At 46.0% G+C, this 17,665-nt stretch overlaps 2 protein-coding genes across 2 annotated transcripts; both read right to left on the minus strand.

The window, feature by feature from the left end:
• Positions 1-717: 717 nt before the first annotated feature.
• LOC143305846 (uncharacterized) lies at positions 718-5,833 on the minus strand. The gene is made up of 5 exons (XM_076690987.1): positions 5,599-5,833; positions 4,654-5,151; positions 2,554-4,290; positions 1,612-1,797; positions 718-1,535 (listed from the first exon to the last, which is right to left on the minus strand). The coding sequence occupies exons 1-5, from the start codon at positions 5,831-5,833 to the stop codon at positions 718-720; spliced, it is 3,474 nt and encodes a 1,157-aa protein (XP_076547102.1).
• A 2,060-nt stretch (positions 5,834-7,893) lies between these two features.
• On the minus strand, positions 7,894-13,119 carry LOC117611372 (uncharacterized). The gene has a single exon (XM_034339305.2). It carries the CDS (start codon positions 13,117-13,119, stop codon positions 7,894-7,896), a length of 5,226 nt encoding a protein of 1,741 aa, XP_034195196.2.
• Between the last annotated feature and the right edge of the window lie 4,546 nt (positions 13,120-17,665).

The raw sequence follows: 17,665 nt of genomic DNA on the forward strand, positions 1-17,665 counted from the left end.
GCCGCACCTATTGTTACACTAAAGACACCAATTATTATTATACCCAGAACAAGCATAGTTAGTTCACTTACTTGAATAAATCTTTAGTTCGACACTGATTGTATCACGCGGGTCTTGCGTGGGTGGGCTGGCTGCCCTTATCAAAAGACTGAAGATCGAGGAGAATTTGATAGACGATTCACTTATTGTAAACACAGATTTGATTTATTCACACTATGTATGACACAACCACACACGAACAACAAATAAAAGGATGAAAATTACAAGTTGATGATTAATGAATTGATGCGATGAGTGAACGATAGATTTGGCTAATTTTCGGTTGAAGGTTTGGCTCGGTGTTATTTCGGTGCTCGTTAACGAACGAATGATCGTTTGATTTGCGCGATCGATTTTCTAGCGCACGTGACGCGAGTGCGCATGAGCGAATTATGGATGAGCGTTGTCGACGGTTCGCGTAGATCCCTAGGAGGATCCCTACTTTATCCGTAACATACCGCCCCCCTGTTGAATGGATACATTCAACAGAGAGACACGATTGCAGTTTGTGGTTTGGTGAATGAACGCTTGCATTTGCCATCCTTTTGTTTCGAGCGAAAAATTGACGCACGGGTAAGTACAGTTATCTTAACCTAATCACACGCAATATTACTTTAGTCTGAAGTTGGTTACAAATGACATGCAGTACTGTATGGTTTTACTACGCAGTTGCTTTTACTACGTCGTATTGTTTGTCTCGCCATTGATAGGAATCGGTAGGAAGCAGAGCTTTGATATCGGACGTTTGTATTCGGATCGTGCTGTTTTTACTGTGACGACGCGTACGAGGCCATCTTCGCCGGGATGGCATGCGGTTATACGTCCGAGTTCCCATTTGCTAGGAGGTAGATTCGGATTTCGGATCAAGACTAGTTGGCCGATCGTTAACAGTTTTTGCACAATCTGCCATTTTGGACGCTGATGCAACGTATGTAAGTAATCGTTTTGCCACGATTTCCAGAATATTTCGGTTAATTTTTGAATGAGTTGCCAACGAGATAACCTGTTATCCCTCAGATCGAGTACACTTGGTTCTGGTGGTGCAACAAGAGGGGTCCCGATTAAGAAATGGCCTGGTGTCAACGCTTGACAGTCATCAATGCACTCGGACATTGGTGCTAATGGTCGTGAGTTCAAACACGCTTCTATGCGACACAATAATGTAGACAACTCTTCGAAGGTTAACGTATAAGACCCTATAGTGCGTTTCATGTGATGTTTTAGGCTTTTTACGGCAGCCTCCCACAAACCTCCAAAATGAGGTGCATTTGGGGGCATGAAGTGCCATGCAACGCCGCTCGACGCTAGATGGTTCCTGAGGTCCGAGTTCTGAATTGCAGAATAGTATGCGGACGCGAGTTCACGATTCGCGCCTTGAAATGTCGTACCGTTGTCCGAATACATCGCCGCAGGAAGACCTCGCCGAGACACAAATCTTTGGTAAGCTGCTAGGAATGCTGACGAGCTGTAATCGCTCACGAGTTCAATGTGAATTGCTTTAATGGTAAGACATATAAAAACTGCAATATATGCTTTCGTAGATTTGTGCCCACGGCCTGGTGTCGTTCGAACTTGGATGAGTGAACGCACGTTCCACCTGATTTACGCGAGGTGCTGGCAAGTCCTCCATGAGCTCGTGAGGCACGGTGGCTCGTTCATGTGTACATGGAACACATTTGTAGAGAACAGCTCTTACTGTTGTTCTTGAACGCACGATCCAATACTGGTTACGTAAGCAAGCTAAGGTAAGCTGAGGCCCTGCATGTAGCAGTTTACGATGTGTATGTTCAATTATGAGTGTTAGGAGAGGGTGAGAGCGGAGAATGATAGGAGTTTTTGCTTCTCCAGGTAGTTGCGAACGTGCGAGTCGCCCTTTGGCACGGATTAAGCCGTTCGCATCTAATTATGGAGCTAGGGTTCGAATTGGACTCGATTTCTTTACGGTTCTAGATGAAACAAGCGTTTTGAGCTCTTCGGGGAACATCTCCTGCTGCATTTGTCTCAGCCAAAAGAGTTCTGCTTGTCGAACCTCATCTGGGGCCAGAATAGCTGGTGTAGATTTGATTGATAAATTTGGGTTGGTTTGTGTACAGAAGCCTTTCTGTTCTGTTCGTGTTCGGAGCTTTCGTATAAAGATTTGAATAATTGCAGTGACTCGAAGAAGTTTCGGCCAGGACGAGTAGCGGTGAGCTAAGTCCCAGGTCATTGCCTGAACAGCCATGCAGGTGACGTCATGCATTCTTTCCTCCAGTGAGGCATCAGGAGTTGACTGAGGAAACGATCGCGGCCAAGAAGTTAGATCTTCCCGTAACCACGAGAGACCGCACCACCATAATCGGTGAGTTTTTAATTATTCAATTGAAATTCCACGAGACGCGCAGTCTGCCGGATTGTCTTCCGTTGAAACATGATGCCAGTGGGCGTTTGGAATCAGTTCTTGTATTTTTGAAACCCTATTCGCGACAAATGTTTTCCAACGGGAGGGTGACTGGCTTACCCACGTCAACGTAATACTGGAGTCAGTCCAACAGTGACAATCTATTGACTGCTCGTTCAGTGCGGTTTGGATAAATTTTAATAGACGAGCAAGGAGTAACGCCCCACATAGTTCGAGTCGTGGAACGCTTACACTTTTGACTGGTGCAACTCTAGATTTGGCCATCACAAGAGTGACACATACTGTGCCATCCTGGAGGATGCTCCTCGAATAAACGGCTGCGGAATATGCTGTGTTTGAGGCTTCGGAGAAACCATGAAGACTCTGTTTGATTCTGACTTTATTTGAGATTTTTCGGGGAATCGAAATGTTTTCTAACTCCGGAAGTTGCTGACAGAATTCCTGCCATTTTATGAGGCTTTCCGGGGGGACGACTTCGTCCCATCCGCAGTTCAGAGACCATAGCCTTTGGATGAGGATCTTTATGGATATTACAACTGGGGCGATCCATCCCATGGGATCGAAAATTTTTGTAATCGCAGACAGGATTGTTCGTTTGGTAGATCCGAAGTTGGTTTGAATTGGAACTTGGAACTGAAAATGGTCTAACGCGGGGTTCCAGAGCAATCCTAAGACTGAGACTGTTTCGGTTGCATTCAACGATTTACTTAGAGCGAGCCCGTGATCAGTTGGATCGATATCTGATAGTAAAGTGGAGTCGTTACTTGCCCACTTTCTTAAGGAAAAGCCACCCCTTTTGAGGAGCTCTATGGTTTGGTTTCGTATGTGACGCAACGACTGAGTGGAGTCACCCCCGAAGAGGAAATCATCGACATAGGCTTGATTATCGAGGACGAAGCTAGCGTCTGGATAATTGAAGCCCTCGTCTTGATTTAATTGTTGGAGAATTCGCAGAGCTAAGTATGGGGCTGAAGTGGTCCCGTAGGTGACTGTAAGGAGTTGATACTCTTTCACCGGGTCGGTTTGATCGTTACGCCATAGTATGCGTTGAAAATCTCTATCTCTCGAATCGATTAGGATTTGCCGGTACATTTTGGCAATGTCGGTTGTATACACGTATTGAAATTGGCGCCAACGGACAAGGATCGCAGCAAGATCCTTTTGTAATTTTGGTCCACTCAGCAGGTGGTCATTTAAGGATTTCCCATTGGAGGTGCGCCTAGATGCGTTAAACACAACACGCAGACGCGTGGTTGCACTTGTGCTTCGAAATACGGCATGATGAGGATTATAATAAGTTGGATTATTGGATGTAATGTGAGCCTGATTGATCTCTCTCATATGGCCAAGAGACTCATACTCGGAGAGGAACTTGCAATACTCCTGATAAATGGTTTGGTTCTGATGAAGACGATTTTCTTGTGAACGAAGACTTCTTAATGCTCCTAATCGCGATTCGCCTAATTCAATGGGTGGGTCGGTTTTGAATGGTAACCGCACGACATAGCGGCCCTCGGGTGTCCGCGTATGCGTTTCTTTGAAATGACTTTCGCATTTTTGTTCCTCAGGTGTCAACATAACCGTGCTAGGAAGGTCCTCGAGTTCCCAGAAACGCTTGAGATTTTGATCGAGAGCTTCGAGAAGCGAGATGTGGTGGATATTGACTGAGGACATGGGAAATTCGGCCGGAAGAGGACCGGATAAGATCCAACCCAGGGTTGTGTGTTGGGCTGTAGGTGTACATGCTGAGCCCTGCCTTACCTCGTGCAGCAAAAGCTGTCCATAAATAACCGCTCCGATAATAAGATCAATGGGATCAGAGCTCATGGGGTCATCGTCTGCTAGTTTCAATCCTGAAAGGTGAGAGAGAGTAGCGATTGAATTATTTCGCGATGGAACGTACCTCGTTAATGCGGTCATGAGAATCGCGGTTGTCGAATATGCAGGCTCGTTTTTCGTCGCAGGGGTGATGAGAATGTCGGCGACATGGCGTGCGACTGATTGAATTTAGCCAATTCCAGTGATCTGGGTGGTTTGCCGTACTCGTTCGAGGCGAAGTGATTGCGCTAGATGTTCGGAAATGAGCGTTGCCGCTGATCCTTGGTCGAGCAACGCTCTTGCAATGACGCATCGACCTGCGAGTGAATGCACTCGTACCCTTGCTGTTGAAAGGAGTATTCTAGAGTGAATAGGTGATTTAAATGCGAAATTAGAACTTATCTCTACTCCTTCTTCCGGAGTGTTGGAACTCGTTCCTGATGGTGTGGCGCGGGCTTCGTTGCTGGTGCGAAAATGCAGCAACGTGTGGTGCTTTTGTTGACACTCCTTACAATGATGAATACTCGTGCATTGCGCTGCTGCGTGTTTGACCGAGAAGCAATTCACGCATCGTTTTTGTTGTTTTAAAATATTGTACCGCTCGGATGGTGTTTTCGCTAAAAAGGTTGGACATTGATAAAATAAATGATTTTGTTTACTAACTACGCATAAAATTTTGTACGTTGTGGTAGAATTAATTGATAATGGTTTCAGTTTAAGTTGTTTGACTTTATCTGACTCGTTTGGTTTTTCGCGTTTACTTGTTGGCAACGCTTCTAACGTTCGGATTCTTTTCTCTAAGAACGTATCGAATTCTTCGTAGGTCGGAAACTCTGTGGAATCACCGAGATTAAACTCCCACGCTTTACGTGACGCGCGATCCAATTTTTGAGAGCCTAAAAATACAATAATATCGCTCCACGCTTCTATTGGGCGTTGAAGGTTTCGTAACATTTGAATTGATATATTTATGTTATCCCGTAACGATCGGAGTTCCGAAGGAGTTTCGGATGAAACGGTCGGTAAAGAAAACAATGTATTTAAATGGGTTGAGACTAACCGACGCTTGTTGTCATACCGTGATGTTATTATTTGCCATGCTACTTCGAAATTATTTTCTGTTACAGGTAGATGACTCACCGCTCGGCTAGCGTCGCCCTTCAGCGACGAACACAAAAAATGTAGGCGATCGACGTTGGACAACGTGTCATTGTTTATTACCATGGATGTGAAGCGGTCGCGGAACGACTCCCACTCTTCGAAGGCTCCCTCGAAGGTCGGAAGGTGAATCCTCGGTAGGTGAGTTGCTGGTGGTCGTGACGTCATCGAATTTGAAAAGCTGCCGTTGGGAGTAGAATTTTCAGGCGGAGGAGAAACCTTGTAAAGGGTTTCGGCCATGAAGTCCTGGGCTTCTTGATAGCGCTCTTCACAGATTGAAAATTGGTCCTCCACGAAGTAGGATGCACTGGTTTTCGTTCTTGGGTCCGCATTTGCAGCGATTTTTGCGTGCAGATCCTGGCATTGTAAAAATGCTTCTTTCAGCATTGCCATCCGGTTCTGTGTGGTAGCTGCAGTCATTTTTGATTGACCCAGCTTTTTAAAATTGGCGAGCGCTCGTTCTATTGAACACATCGTCTGTGTTTGTTTTTGGATCAGTTCTTCTAACGAACTCATGGTCGTTAACGGTTTGAATTCTGATTACAGATCTGTGTTTTACCAGCTTCCTTTTCCTCGACTCCAATCCGGCTCGAAGGACCAACAATGATTGTATCACGCGGGTCTTGCGTGGGTGGGCTGGCTGCCCTTATCAAAAGACTGAAGATCGAGGAGAATTTGATAGACGATTCACTTATTGTAAACACAGATTTGATTTATTCACACTATGTATGACACAACCACACACGAACAACAAATAAAAGGATGAAAATTACAAGTTGATAATTAATGAATTGATGCGATGAGTGAACGATAGATTTGGCTAATTTTCGGTTGACGGTTTGGCTCGGTGTTATTTCGGTGCTCGTTAACGAACGAATGATCGTTTGATTTGCGCGATCGATTTTCTAGCGCACGTGACGCGAGTGCGCATGAGCGAATTATGGATGAGCGTTGTCGACGGTTCGCGTAGATCCCTAGGAGGATCCCTACTTTATCCGTAACAGACACATTAATGTTGGATTTTACTCCTTAACCGCACACCACGCGAACCTATAATCTCTATTTTCGTTCATACGAGTCGCCTTCTTGGGGAACCGCTCTCCCTATACGTCGGTGCAGTGACGTACCTATCATTGGGTCGTTACATTGGACTCCATAGAAGAAGTAAACACCGGCAAACACTAAACGAGGAAATAAATCTTCAGCGAAAGAAATATCGGTGGCAGGATGAAGATATGCGTCGTATAGCCAATATTGAAGCGTTAAATTTGGGATATATCAAAATAAATGAACTTATACACACAACCCTTAAGTTCACTACCGCACGCACAATTGAATCTATTAAAAGCCTCAGAAAAACATCTGCATATCGCGATATTCTTAACCAGCTAGTCGAATCTAACCGCGATCAAAGTCCCGCTGAATTAATGACAGAATCATCAGCTCAAATTCTCGATATAGAGCCGCCTAATACCAGTAATGAACTTCCAGCGGATTTAGATCAATCCTCCTCTACTCTTGATGTAAATGTGAGTGCCTTAATTGGTTTAAAGCAGCGTTGCAATACTTATCCTCGTCTAGATGTACTGAAGTAGCAAAAGAAAACCTTGTCGAAGCAATTGAACGCTCTGTAGTACACGACGACCCTTCAGATCTTTTAACCAGCTGGTTTCATTGTCGTTTCCCTCCAAGGCAGCACACACGCAGACAGAACTCCGATAGGAATTCTACGCAAAGGAAACTATCCAGGAAACAACATAGGCGACTCATGTATGCCAATATTCAGACCTTATGGCGCAAAAATCAATCTAAGGCGGTGAGTAAAATACTTGATGATGACAATGATACCTCTGTTCATTTACCCTTGGAGGCTCAGGAGAAATACTGGCGTCCGCTGTTTGAATCTGAAAGCAAAGGTGTTGCGCGTAGAGTATTAATTTTTGCTCTAGGCAAGAACGTCGGTTAATTTTGTAAGGAAAAGGGTGCAGGGAAATGAATTAAATTGACACCTTTAATAATTACGTTAGTAAATAAGTATTCTTTAATTAGTAAAGAATAATGTTGCGAATTAGTCGCGTGTTACGGGTCGTTTATTTGAAGAGCGCAAACGAAGTAGGACGTTTGTCGCGGCGTCGGTGTTTTTATAAGTCCTTCGACCGACGACAACGCCGAGCCGATGGTGTTGTCGAGCACTAATTAGATAAATCTTTAAATTGTGGCGCTCGAAATCCGGAACATACCGCCCGCCTCGCGGCGCCGTGCGACCGCGACAAATGACGTCACGATTCTACGCCGTGAATGAAGCGTAGTGACGAGCTCGTTCCATTAACGTGTCGTGCCAGGCTGCGTAGTTCTTATTAAGGTAGGTAATGAACCGAATTTTTTACATCGAACATACGTGCGTAAGCGATAAATATACGCGTAAAGAACGTTGTGAATGTACATGGTAGAATATATGATACATTGCCTTAAACTAAATCTTATGAGCTAATCGGTAGTTTGCATAGGTTAACTACAGGACGGGTATATTCCGATCGTGCGGTCTTGATACTGACCACTCGCACGAGGCCGTCCTTACCAGGGTGACATTTGGTCACCCGACCGAGGTCCCATTTGCCCGGAGGAAGCGTGGAGCTCTTCAGCAGTACCAAGTCCCCGATTTTAAGGTTAGTGGCGCGACTACACCACTTCGAGCGAGCTTGTAACGATTGCAGATATTCGTGAGCCCATGCTTTCCAGAATTTTTCGGTGAGTTGTTGCACCCATTGCCAGCGCGATAATCTGTTTTCGGTAATGTCTATTACAGACGGCGCAGGAGGGACCTTGAGCACACCGCCCACTAGAAAATGCCCGGGTGTGAGGGCCTCGCAGGACTCGAGGTCGTGCTTCAATGGAGCTAAGGGACGAGAGTTTAAACAGGCCTCGATTTGACAGAGGAGTGTATTGAACTCCTCACATGTGGGCGTACGATCGCACAACATGCGTCGCAAGTGCGTCTTGACGCTCTTGACGCCCGCTTCCCAGATTCCCCCAAAATGAGGCGAGGAGGGAGGAATGAAATGCCACGTGATGTGATCTGCAGCAAACAGCGCACGAAGGTGAGAATCGGCAGTAACTAGTTTAAAAGCCGCTCTTAACTCTTTATTTGCACCTTGGAAATTCGTTCCGTTATCGCTGTATAACTTTGTAGGTAGGCCGCGACGAGCAGTGAATCGGTTAAATGCCGCTAAAAACGCCGCGGTGGAGTAGTCGCGCACCAACTCCAGATGGATCGCCCGCGTGGATAGGCAAATAAACAATGCGATGTACACCTTGTGCGCCTTTTGCCCGCGTCCGCGGTGCGCGAGGGCGGAGAATGGTCCCGCATAGGCCACTCCGCAATGAGCAAACGGCCGAGCTGGAGTGACCCTAGCTGTAGGTAAGTCACTCATTTGCTGACGAACTGTGGCTGCGCGCCAACGCACGCATCTAATACACTTATATATGTGACTCTTAACTAGGCGCCGCGCGTTAATAACCCAGTAAGTTCGTCGCAAAACGCTTAACGTTAGTTGAATGCCTCCGTGTAACGTGTTCGCGTGGCAATCTGCTATAATGAGTTCTGTGACTCTATGCACCGGTAAAACTACCCGAAACCGTTCCATAAGGTCGGAGTTGCGCAACCGCCCGCCAACACGAATAGTGCCATCTTCGTCCAAAAAGGGGTTCAGTCGAAATAATGGACTCGATTTAGCAAGAGACTCGCTCTTTTTCAAGGCCTTTATTTCGTTGCGAAATGAACGCGCTTGAACTTGTTGAACCCAGAATTTCCGCGACGCGACGAGTTCGTTGGTAGTGACGACCGTATCTTGATGGTCGTGTTTCCCCGTTTTAACTCGCAAAATGAAACGTGTGACGTACGCGGTAATTCGGAGGAGTTTTTGCCACGAGGATGTGCGTGTTGGCAGATCCCACTCAGTCTCCGACTCCACATGCAATGCATTGATCTGGTTTTTGATTTCAGCCTCAGCTTCCCTCGGGACGACAGGCCTAAATTCTGGCCAGTCATTAGGAGTTTGCGCCAGCCAGGCAGGACCGTGCCACCAAAGGGGGTGGTGAAGCAGTAGTTTCACCGACAACCCGCGGGACGCACAATCGGCGGGATTACAACCGGTTGGTACGTGTCGCCAAGAAGCATTCGGCGCTCGGCTTTGTATTTCCGCGACGCGGTGTGCCGTAAACGTTTTTAATTGACTCGGATGTCTATGTATCCAAGCTAATGCAACGGTGGAATCAGTCCAACCGTAGACCGGTACGTTATCGAGTTTTAATGTAGCCTGAACCTGCTCGATCAATCGCGTCATTAGGACGCACGCGCATAATTCTAACCGCGGAATTGTGAGTGGTTTCAACGGTGCTACCTTTGTCTTCGCCATAAGTAAATGTAACGCAACCTCGTCCGCGATGGAGATTGTTCGCAAATAAATTACCGCCGCATAGGCGTCTTGCGAAGCGTCTGCAAACCCGTGTATTTCGTACGCGATTGTAGCATTTCTCATCCTAATCCAGCGCGGAAGGGTTACTTTTGGTAAATCTTTGAGCTCCGCGGAATATTCGCGCCATTGGTTGGTCAATTCGCAAGGTAGAGATTCGTCCCAGTCTAACTTGGCCACCCATAACCTTTGCATGAAGATCTTGGCCACGATGACGACGGGAGAAATCCACCCCAATGGGTCAAAGATTCGCGCGATATTCGATAAAACCACGCGCTTAGTCGGATTCGCCGTACTAGCGGAGTCGAACTTAAATTGAAATCGAAATTCGTCCGATTTAGGTAGCCAGCGGATTCCTAGCATCTTTAATCCCTCGGCATCTTGAAATAAGCGGCTCGAGGCCAGCTCGTGATCAGCGTGGGAGATCTCCGTTAATAAATGTGGACAATTGCTTGACCACTTTCTTAGATGGAAACCTCCGCGTCTGAGGGCATCCGTTACCTGCTGCCGTGTTTGACGAGCCAGCACTCGATCATCGGCCCCGAAAAGCGCGTCATCAACGTAGAGATGCTCATTCAGGATAGGAGCCGCGAGAGGGAAATTAGTCCCCTCATCCAGCGCGAGTTGTTTGATGACCCGATTCGCGAGAAAGGGCGCTGGGGCCGTCCCGTATGTCACGGTAAGTAATTCATAGGTTTTAAGCTGATCGTCGGGTTTAGCGCGCCAAACGATCAACTGGTAGGCGATGTCACGATGGTCAATCCAGATTTGCCGGAACATTTTCGCGATATCTGCCGCGAACACGAACTGATACATGCGCCATCGTAAAATCGTGACCGCGAGGTCAGCTTGCAATTTCGGACCAACCAGTAAATGATCGTTTAGCGTAGACCCGTTCGACGTAGGCATCGACGCGTTAAAAACCACTCTCAATTTTGTCGTACTACTGTCTTGACGAATGACCGGATGATGCGACAAATAGACCTTTTGCTCCAAAGGAGGGTCTGATTCAAGAAATTCCCGCATGTGACCGAGCCGCAGGTATTCCTCCAGAAAAGAGTGATAAGCCGTAGCTTGTTCCGCGTCTTTGGCGAGCCGTTTCTCCAATCTATAAAAGGAGGCTACCGCGATTCCTTTCGAAGCCCCGATATCGATGGGAGGCTCTGATTTAAACGGCAATCGCGCTACGTATTTCCCGTCAGGTTTACGTGAGTGAGTCCGCCGAAAATGATCTTCACACTGTTTGTCCTCTTCGGAGAGGAACATTACCGGTGGAGGCGCTTCCACCTCCCAAAACTTCCTTAACGTATTGTTTATTTCAGTGTTAAGGTCGCCGTAGTGCACGTGGAGTTGCATCGCATGAGACTCAGTGGACCGAGCGGGACCGGTCAACACCCAACCGAAAATCGTTTTCTGCGCGACGGGTTCTGAGGGAAGGCCCTTTCGAAGACCGTCGAGCAAGATCGCACCATAATTATCCGCGCCGATTATGAGGTCCACGGGTGCTTTATTATTCGTGAGAGGATCGGCCCACTCCAGACCACGTAAGTGTATCCATTTACTCGAGGCGTCTATTGAGTTTGAGCGGTAATTAGTGAGCCGTTTTAGAATAAGAGCGCGCACTGGAATGACGGGCCCTTTTCCGTGGCACGGTTCAATTGTGACGTTCGCGGAGGCGCGGACCGTGGCCGACGTCCCGGCCCCAATACCGGAGACGGAAGCTTGGACGTGTTGGTGACTAGCGCGCAACGCGTTTGCAACATTTTCACGAATGAACGTTGCTTCCGACCCTGGATCAATTAAAGCGCGTAATGTCGCTTGTCGGCCTTCACGAGTACCGACTTTGATCCAAGCTGTAGCGAGAACGACCTTTTTTTCATGACGCGACGTACCGAAGTGCGTGTTTACCGAAGTCGACATCGTCGTGTCTTCTATGTTATTATCCGCTACGTATGTAGGTTGCGCCGAATGTTGACCGGATTCTGAATCCGCGTGAGAGGTCGATTCGCGACCTTTGCTTACGGACGACGTCTTCGAACCCTTTCGCTCGGAATGCAAAAGAGTGTGATGTTTGCCTTTACATATCGAACAAGCGCGTTTGCTAGGACAGGCGGCCGGAAGATGCCCTTTTTGTAAACAATTAAAACATCGATGATGTTCGCGCGCGAGTGATAATCGTTGTTCGACGGATTGCCCACGGAACACGTCACATCTAAACAACGCGTGATCGGCGCCGCACGCGACGCATTTCGTTTCCGCCGCGTTCAAATGCGCTTTCACGGTTTTAATAGGCGCTGATTTGTTTTTACAGGCGCTGTATCCTTCTCCGCGGGATGACGCCAACGATTCCAGAGTGCGAATTCGCACATTGAGGAACGCCTCCCAATCCGCGAGGGATGGGAACAATTCCTCTTCACCCATGCGCAACTCCCACTCCCGATGGGACTCCTTGTCCAACTTGCGGACAAAGTGAAAAACAAGAACATCGTCCCAGTATTCGACCGGACGAGCCATATTTTTTAAGGCCGTTAAAGCGGCGCGAGATCTATCGCGTAAACTTTTTAAATCGCTTAAGACAGCGGATCCAATCGGGGGTGAGTCGAACAACATTTTCAGGTGAGCGGTTATGAGCGCGCGTTCGTTCGCGTATCTGTCGGTCAATAGTTTCCACGCTGCCTCGTAATTCGCCGCGGAAGTGGAAACGTTCTTTAATAGAAGAGACGCTTCACCAATTAAACTTAATTTAAGATAGTGCAACTTTTGCACCTCCGGTAACGCGTCATTTGAGCCGACTAAAGACTGAAAGAGGTCTCGAAAATTCTCCCATTCCGTATAGTCCCCGGAGAATTTAGGCAATTCGACCCGAGGAAGCTTGACCGACAGAGCAGTTTCGCGATTACAAGAAGCGGTACTCGTATTACATGAGTTACTTGCAGGTTCGGAGTCCGTCGGTAAGGCTGCCGTCATAGCGTCGAGGGCGGCGAGAAAAGCCGCCTCCGTATCCCCGAAGACGTCGCTGGAGAAGTAGGGATTCGCCCTGGTGTCCTCCTCCGATGCAGCAACCTCGATCTGGATTTGCGTGGATTGGAATTTGGCCCAGTAATCCTTAAGCAGGTTGATACGGCTGCGAATCACTGCAGGCGTGTGATTCTGCTTCCCCAGTTTTTTAAAGTTGAGAAGTGCATTGTTGATAAGCCGGGCATGCACTTTATTTTCGCGGATTAATGTATCCATAATGTTTTGGTGTGAAGTGTTTCAAATAAACGTACTGTACCAGCAAGGTGAACTGTTATAACCACGTCACTGTTTTCGCGAAGCGAAGCGCGTGAACGTCCTCTAATGTTTACCGGCGAAGGTCGCGATGTCGGTTAAGTTCGAACGACACGTGCAAAATGCTTTGTTCTGCCGATTTAATCCGGCTTAGATTTTTGCACTTTCGCGAATTTTAATGTTCACCGCACGATTAAATTGTTTTTATGCGACACTGCACTGCTTTATATCCTTACAATCCGGCTCGAAGGACCATTTGTTGCGCGTAGAGTATTAATTTTTGCTCTAGGCAAGAACGCCGGTTAATTTTGTAAGGAAAAGGGTGCAGGGAAATGAATTAAATTGACACCTTTAATAATTACGTTAGTAAATAAGTATTCTTTAATTAGTAAAGAATAATGTTGCGAATTAGTCGCGTGTTACGGGTCGTTTGTTTGAAGAGCGCAAACGAAGTAGGACGTTTGTCGCGGCGTCGGTGTTTTTATAAGTCCTTCGACCGACGACAACGCCGAGCCGATGGTGTTGTCGAGCACTAATTAGATAAATCTTTAAATTGTGGCGCTCGAAACCCGGAACAAAAGGATTTTATGATAACTTTATGGAACCTAGTCAATCTGATGAAAATAACGACTTGTTGTTACCTATTACCACGGACGAAGTACGCAACCACAAGCCTGATGCTCGTTCTGCCCACGGTCCAGATCATTTGAAACCTAGCATTTGGCTGAATGAAGTTCCTGACATGGTGAAAGCCATAATTTTCAATGTGGTAATCCGGTCTGGATCCGTTCCTGCTATTTGGCGTAATGCGAGAACAATTTGAATTCCCAAAACTGGAGCAGTTTTGAACCCATCGAACTATCGACCAATCTCAATCTCTTCTGTTGTTCTTCGCCACCTTCATAAAGTTCTCGCGGCTCGTATAATGAAGAAAATTAAATTCGACCAACGATAACGTGGTTTCATTGAAGCTGATGGAACAGCGGAGAATGTAGCTGTTCTGTCATCGATCATTAACGACGCATGGTGCTGTAATAAGCAATTGCATATCGCATTTATAGATGTAAGAAAGGCGTTTGATTCTGTGCAACATTCCTCGATCAAATATGTGCTATGGAAACGAAAATTCCCCCAGAAGTTAATTGACTACATCTCCAACTTGTACTCGATTGCTGGTCTATGGATCGAGGTAGACGGCCAGCGTTCTAACATTATCCATCCGAAATTAGGGATTAGACAAGGTGACCCTCTTTCATCCATACTCTTCAATCTTGTTATGGACGAAAATCTTGGCGTTATTCCACCCACAGTTGGATACCTTATTTGTAACGAGCTTATTAATTCCTCGGCCTTTGCTGATGACCTTGCAATTATAGCGAGTACGATAGAAGGGTTGCAACAATGTCTTAATGCCGTTACAGCCGAGCTTAGTCGCCATAGTCTTATCCCTGCACCATCCAAGTGTCGTTGAATGAGTATTATCCCCTCTGGGCGCGATAAGAAGTCGAAGTTAATTGTAAATAGTTTTTTTAACATTGATGGAATACCATTACCACAAATTGGCTTTGAAGATACAAGGACGCACCTTGGTGTCGAATTTAATTATCGAGGACCAATTAAACGTGCTGTAAACATCGCAGCATATTTACATAAAATAACGAGGGCCCCGCTAAAACCACAGCAAAGGCTTCATATTCTGCGTACCTACCTTTTTCCGCGCTTCATCCACCTCCTGATCCTTGGAAGAACAACATATGTCTCTTTAAGATCTGCCGACAAGCAGGTTCGCAAGTGTGTACGGAAGTGGCTCTCGCTCCCACCAGATACTCCGAAAGGATTTTTTCATGCCCCAATTAAGAATGGCGGACTGGGCATTCCGTCTTTTGAAACCAAGATGCCGGAACTTGTTGAACGACGGTTTATGTGTTTTAACACCTCTACGAATACTGCAGTGCGTGCTATAGCTAAATCTGGATGGATCTCAGACAGACTGCGATGGTGTCATATTCTTAATAATAAAAATATTGATTGGTCGAAGTTACTTTACCATAGCATTGATGGGTACGAGCTGCAAGAAAGTGCCAAATGCCAAGCATCCACAAGCTGGGTGCATGACCCTTTTGTGAGGATGCCCGCCTTTGAATATATTGAGAATATCAAAACTAGAATTGGGGCTCTCCCGTCTTTGATGCGTACTACTCGTGGGACCAAACGTGAAAACCAACAATTCGTGTGTAGAGCTGGTTGTAGTATTCCCGAAACTACGGCCCATATTGTGCAAGAATGTTTTCGAACTCATGGTGGTCGTGTACTAAGGCACGATGCAATAGTTAAGTATATATGTCAGATCTTAACATTAAAAGAATGGAATGTTACTATGGAACCCAGGATTATGACTAATGATGGCTTACGTAAACCTGACATTCTTCTGAATCGTGGCAATATCTCATACGTGGTTGATGTACAAATAATTTCTGGCTTCCGAAACCTTGACGATGCCCACAGGAAAAAGAAAGAATACTATGAAAAGAACGCTGGTATTATTGATTATGTTTCAAGGACACACCGCGTACGCCGTAATAATATTTATTTTTCTTCAGTTACGCTGACTTGGAAAGGAATATGGGCACAGCCCTCTGCAACACTTCTTACGTTTCTTGGCCTTAATAAGAATCAAATGAGATCAATAACGACAAGAGCAATCCACGGATCATACCTAAACTGTAGACGGTTTTCACAGGTGACGTCTGTGAGAAATAGACATCTCTGGCCATTTCGTGTTAGATCATAATTTCTATCGTTTCCTTATCTTCAATTGCATGTAGTTAGATATATATTAGCGTGCCGGCATAATAAAATGTATACTTATGTATCTACTTGCTTTGATGTTTGTATCATATCTAACAACACGTACTTTAGTACTATTTAGCCTCTATATCTTTTATCTTTATTTTTGTACTCGCGTGCATGTTAACAATTAATAGCTGTTCGGGATTAAGCGCGCCAATTTAAAATAGGCAAAGTTATGCCAGACGCCGAAACCTCCTCGGCGTTGTCATCGCGCTAACGATTATAAAAACCGCGACGCGGCGACGATCGGCCTACTCTTTCGCTCTTCACGACGAAAACAAGTGTAACGACAATTTTGATCACGCGACTAATTCGCACGGTACTTCGACTGAACGGACCCAGTAAAACTCAGTTCGCCTTTACTAATTAAAGGCACCATAGTATAAAGTGACTAAACACTCCTTTTCTTTATTAAATTATATTACTTACATTAAAAGTGTTTCTAAAACTTTATTAAAACTCCTTCCTTCCTTACTAAAGTTACCGGTATTTTGCCCAGAGAAAAAATTTATTCTCTGCGCGCAACAATAGCCTTTATACTGCAACGATTACAATACGTTCATTTACCGACATTTAATATTCTCTTACATTTATTGTATTAGTACGTCTATTACTTTTTTTTTATACATTTCTTTGCGTTTTGTTATTTTCTTTCCTTCTTTTTTTCTGTTTTTTTCTCTTCTTACTCTTATTATTTCCTTTTGTAATTGTCTCCATGCAGCACATGGATAATGGTTTATGATCAATAAATCGTATAAATAGCCAAATGCCTCGTCATCAAATTAGTGACGCGCATGAATGGATTAACGAGATTCCCTTCTGTCCCTATCTACTGATCCGCCATCTTGGTTTTGTCGAGTACTGACGCGCTCCACGTCGCTCCGCGATATTTTCGAGTTTTGTGTGGAATTTCTCTCAGGAAAATTACATCCTGTGTTTAGAAGTGTGTATTTAGTGCCAGTTGACATCCAGAGACATAAGGTTTAGTGCAGAACCCAGGAAGTACGAAGAAAAGTGGGAAAAACCGTGACGGGCGTGGTTCGCTTGGCCTGTCAGCGGCCTCACCCAACTTCAGCCTGCTTCTACCTAGCTGACTGAGATTCGACGTGTGCCTGTTACACTGAAAGGATTGGAGAAGTCTCCAGATTGCATTAATCTGCTAGAGACCCCGATCAAGGTAAGTTTGTAGAAAATAAGTACTAATAAAGAGCTTCAGTAAGATTACAGGTTAGTCCGCCATAATTGTTGGCCATATTGTCGGCCATATTGGCACGCCGCACTGAAGCGCTACCTGTCTGCCCTCCAGCGTAACCTGGCTGACGCCATTTTGCGGACTAGGAGAAAGACCCGACTGAAGCGAACTCAGGCACGCGGGAAGATATGACCGCGGACGAGGATACCACTGACGCGGAAATGATGCTTGTCACCCGTATAAGAAAGCACGTCCGGAAACGGCGGACTTCCTCGGACACGGATCAAAGAAGAACGAGGTATGCAACGATCAAACGGAGGCACCAGCACCGGCCTTGCCCCCCGAGAGCACAGACGTACCAAACAACAGCGACGCAGAAAAGCGACCGAGAAACATCCAGGATGAAAGGGGCCCCATCTTCAGCATAAAGGAGAAAGCAGAGGCAACATACAAGAGGCTGACCGCAGT

Source organism: Osmia lignaria, chromosome 11 (genome assembly GCF_051020975.1).
Source record: "Osmia lignaria lignaria isolate PbOS001 chromosome 11, iyOsmLign1, whole genome shotgun sequence".
Lineage (NCBI taxonomy): Eukaryota > Metazoa > Arthropoda > Insecta > Hymenoptera > Megachilidae > Osmia > Osmia lignaria.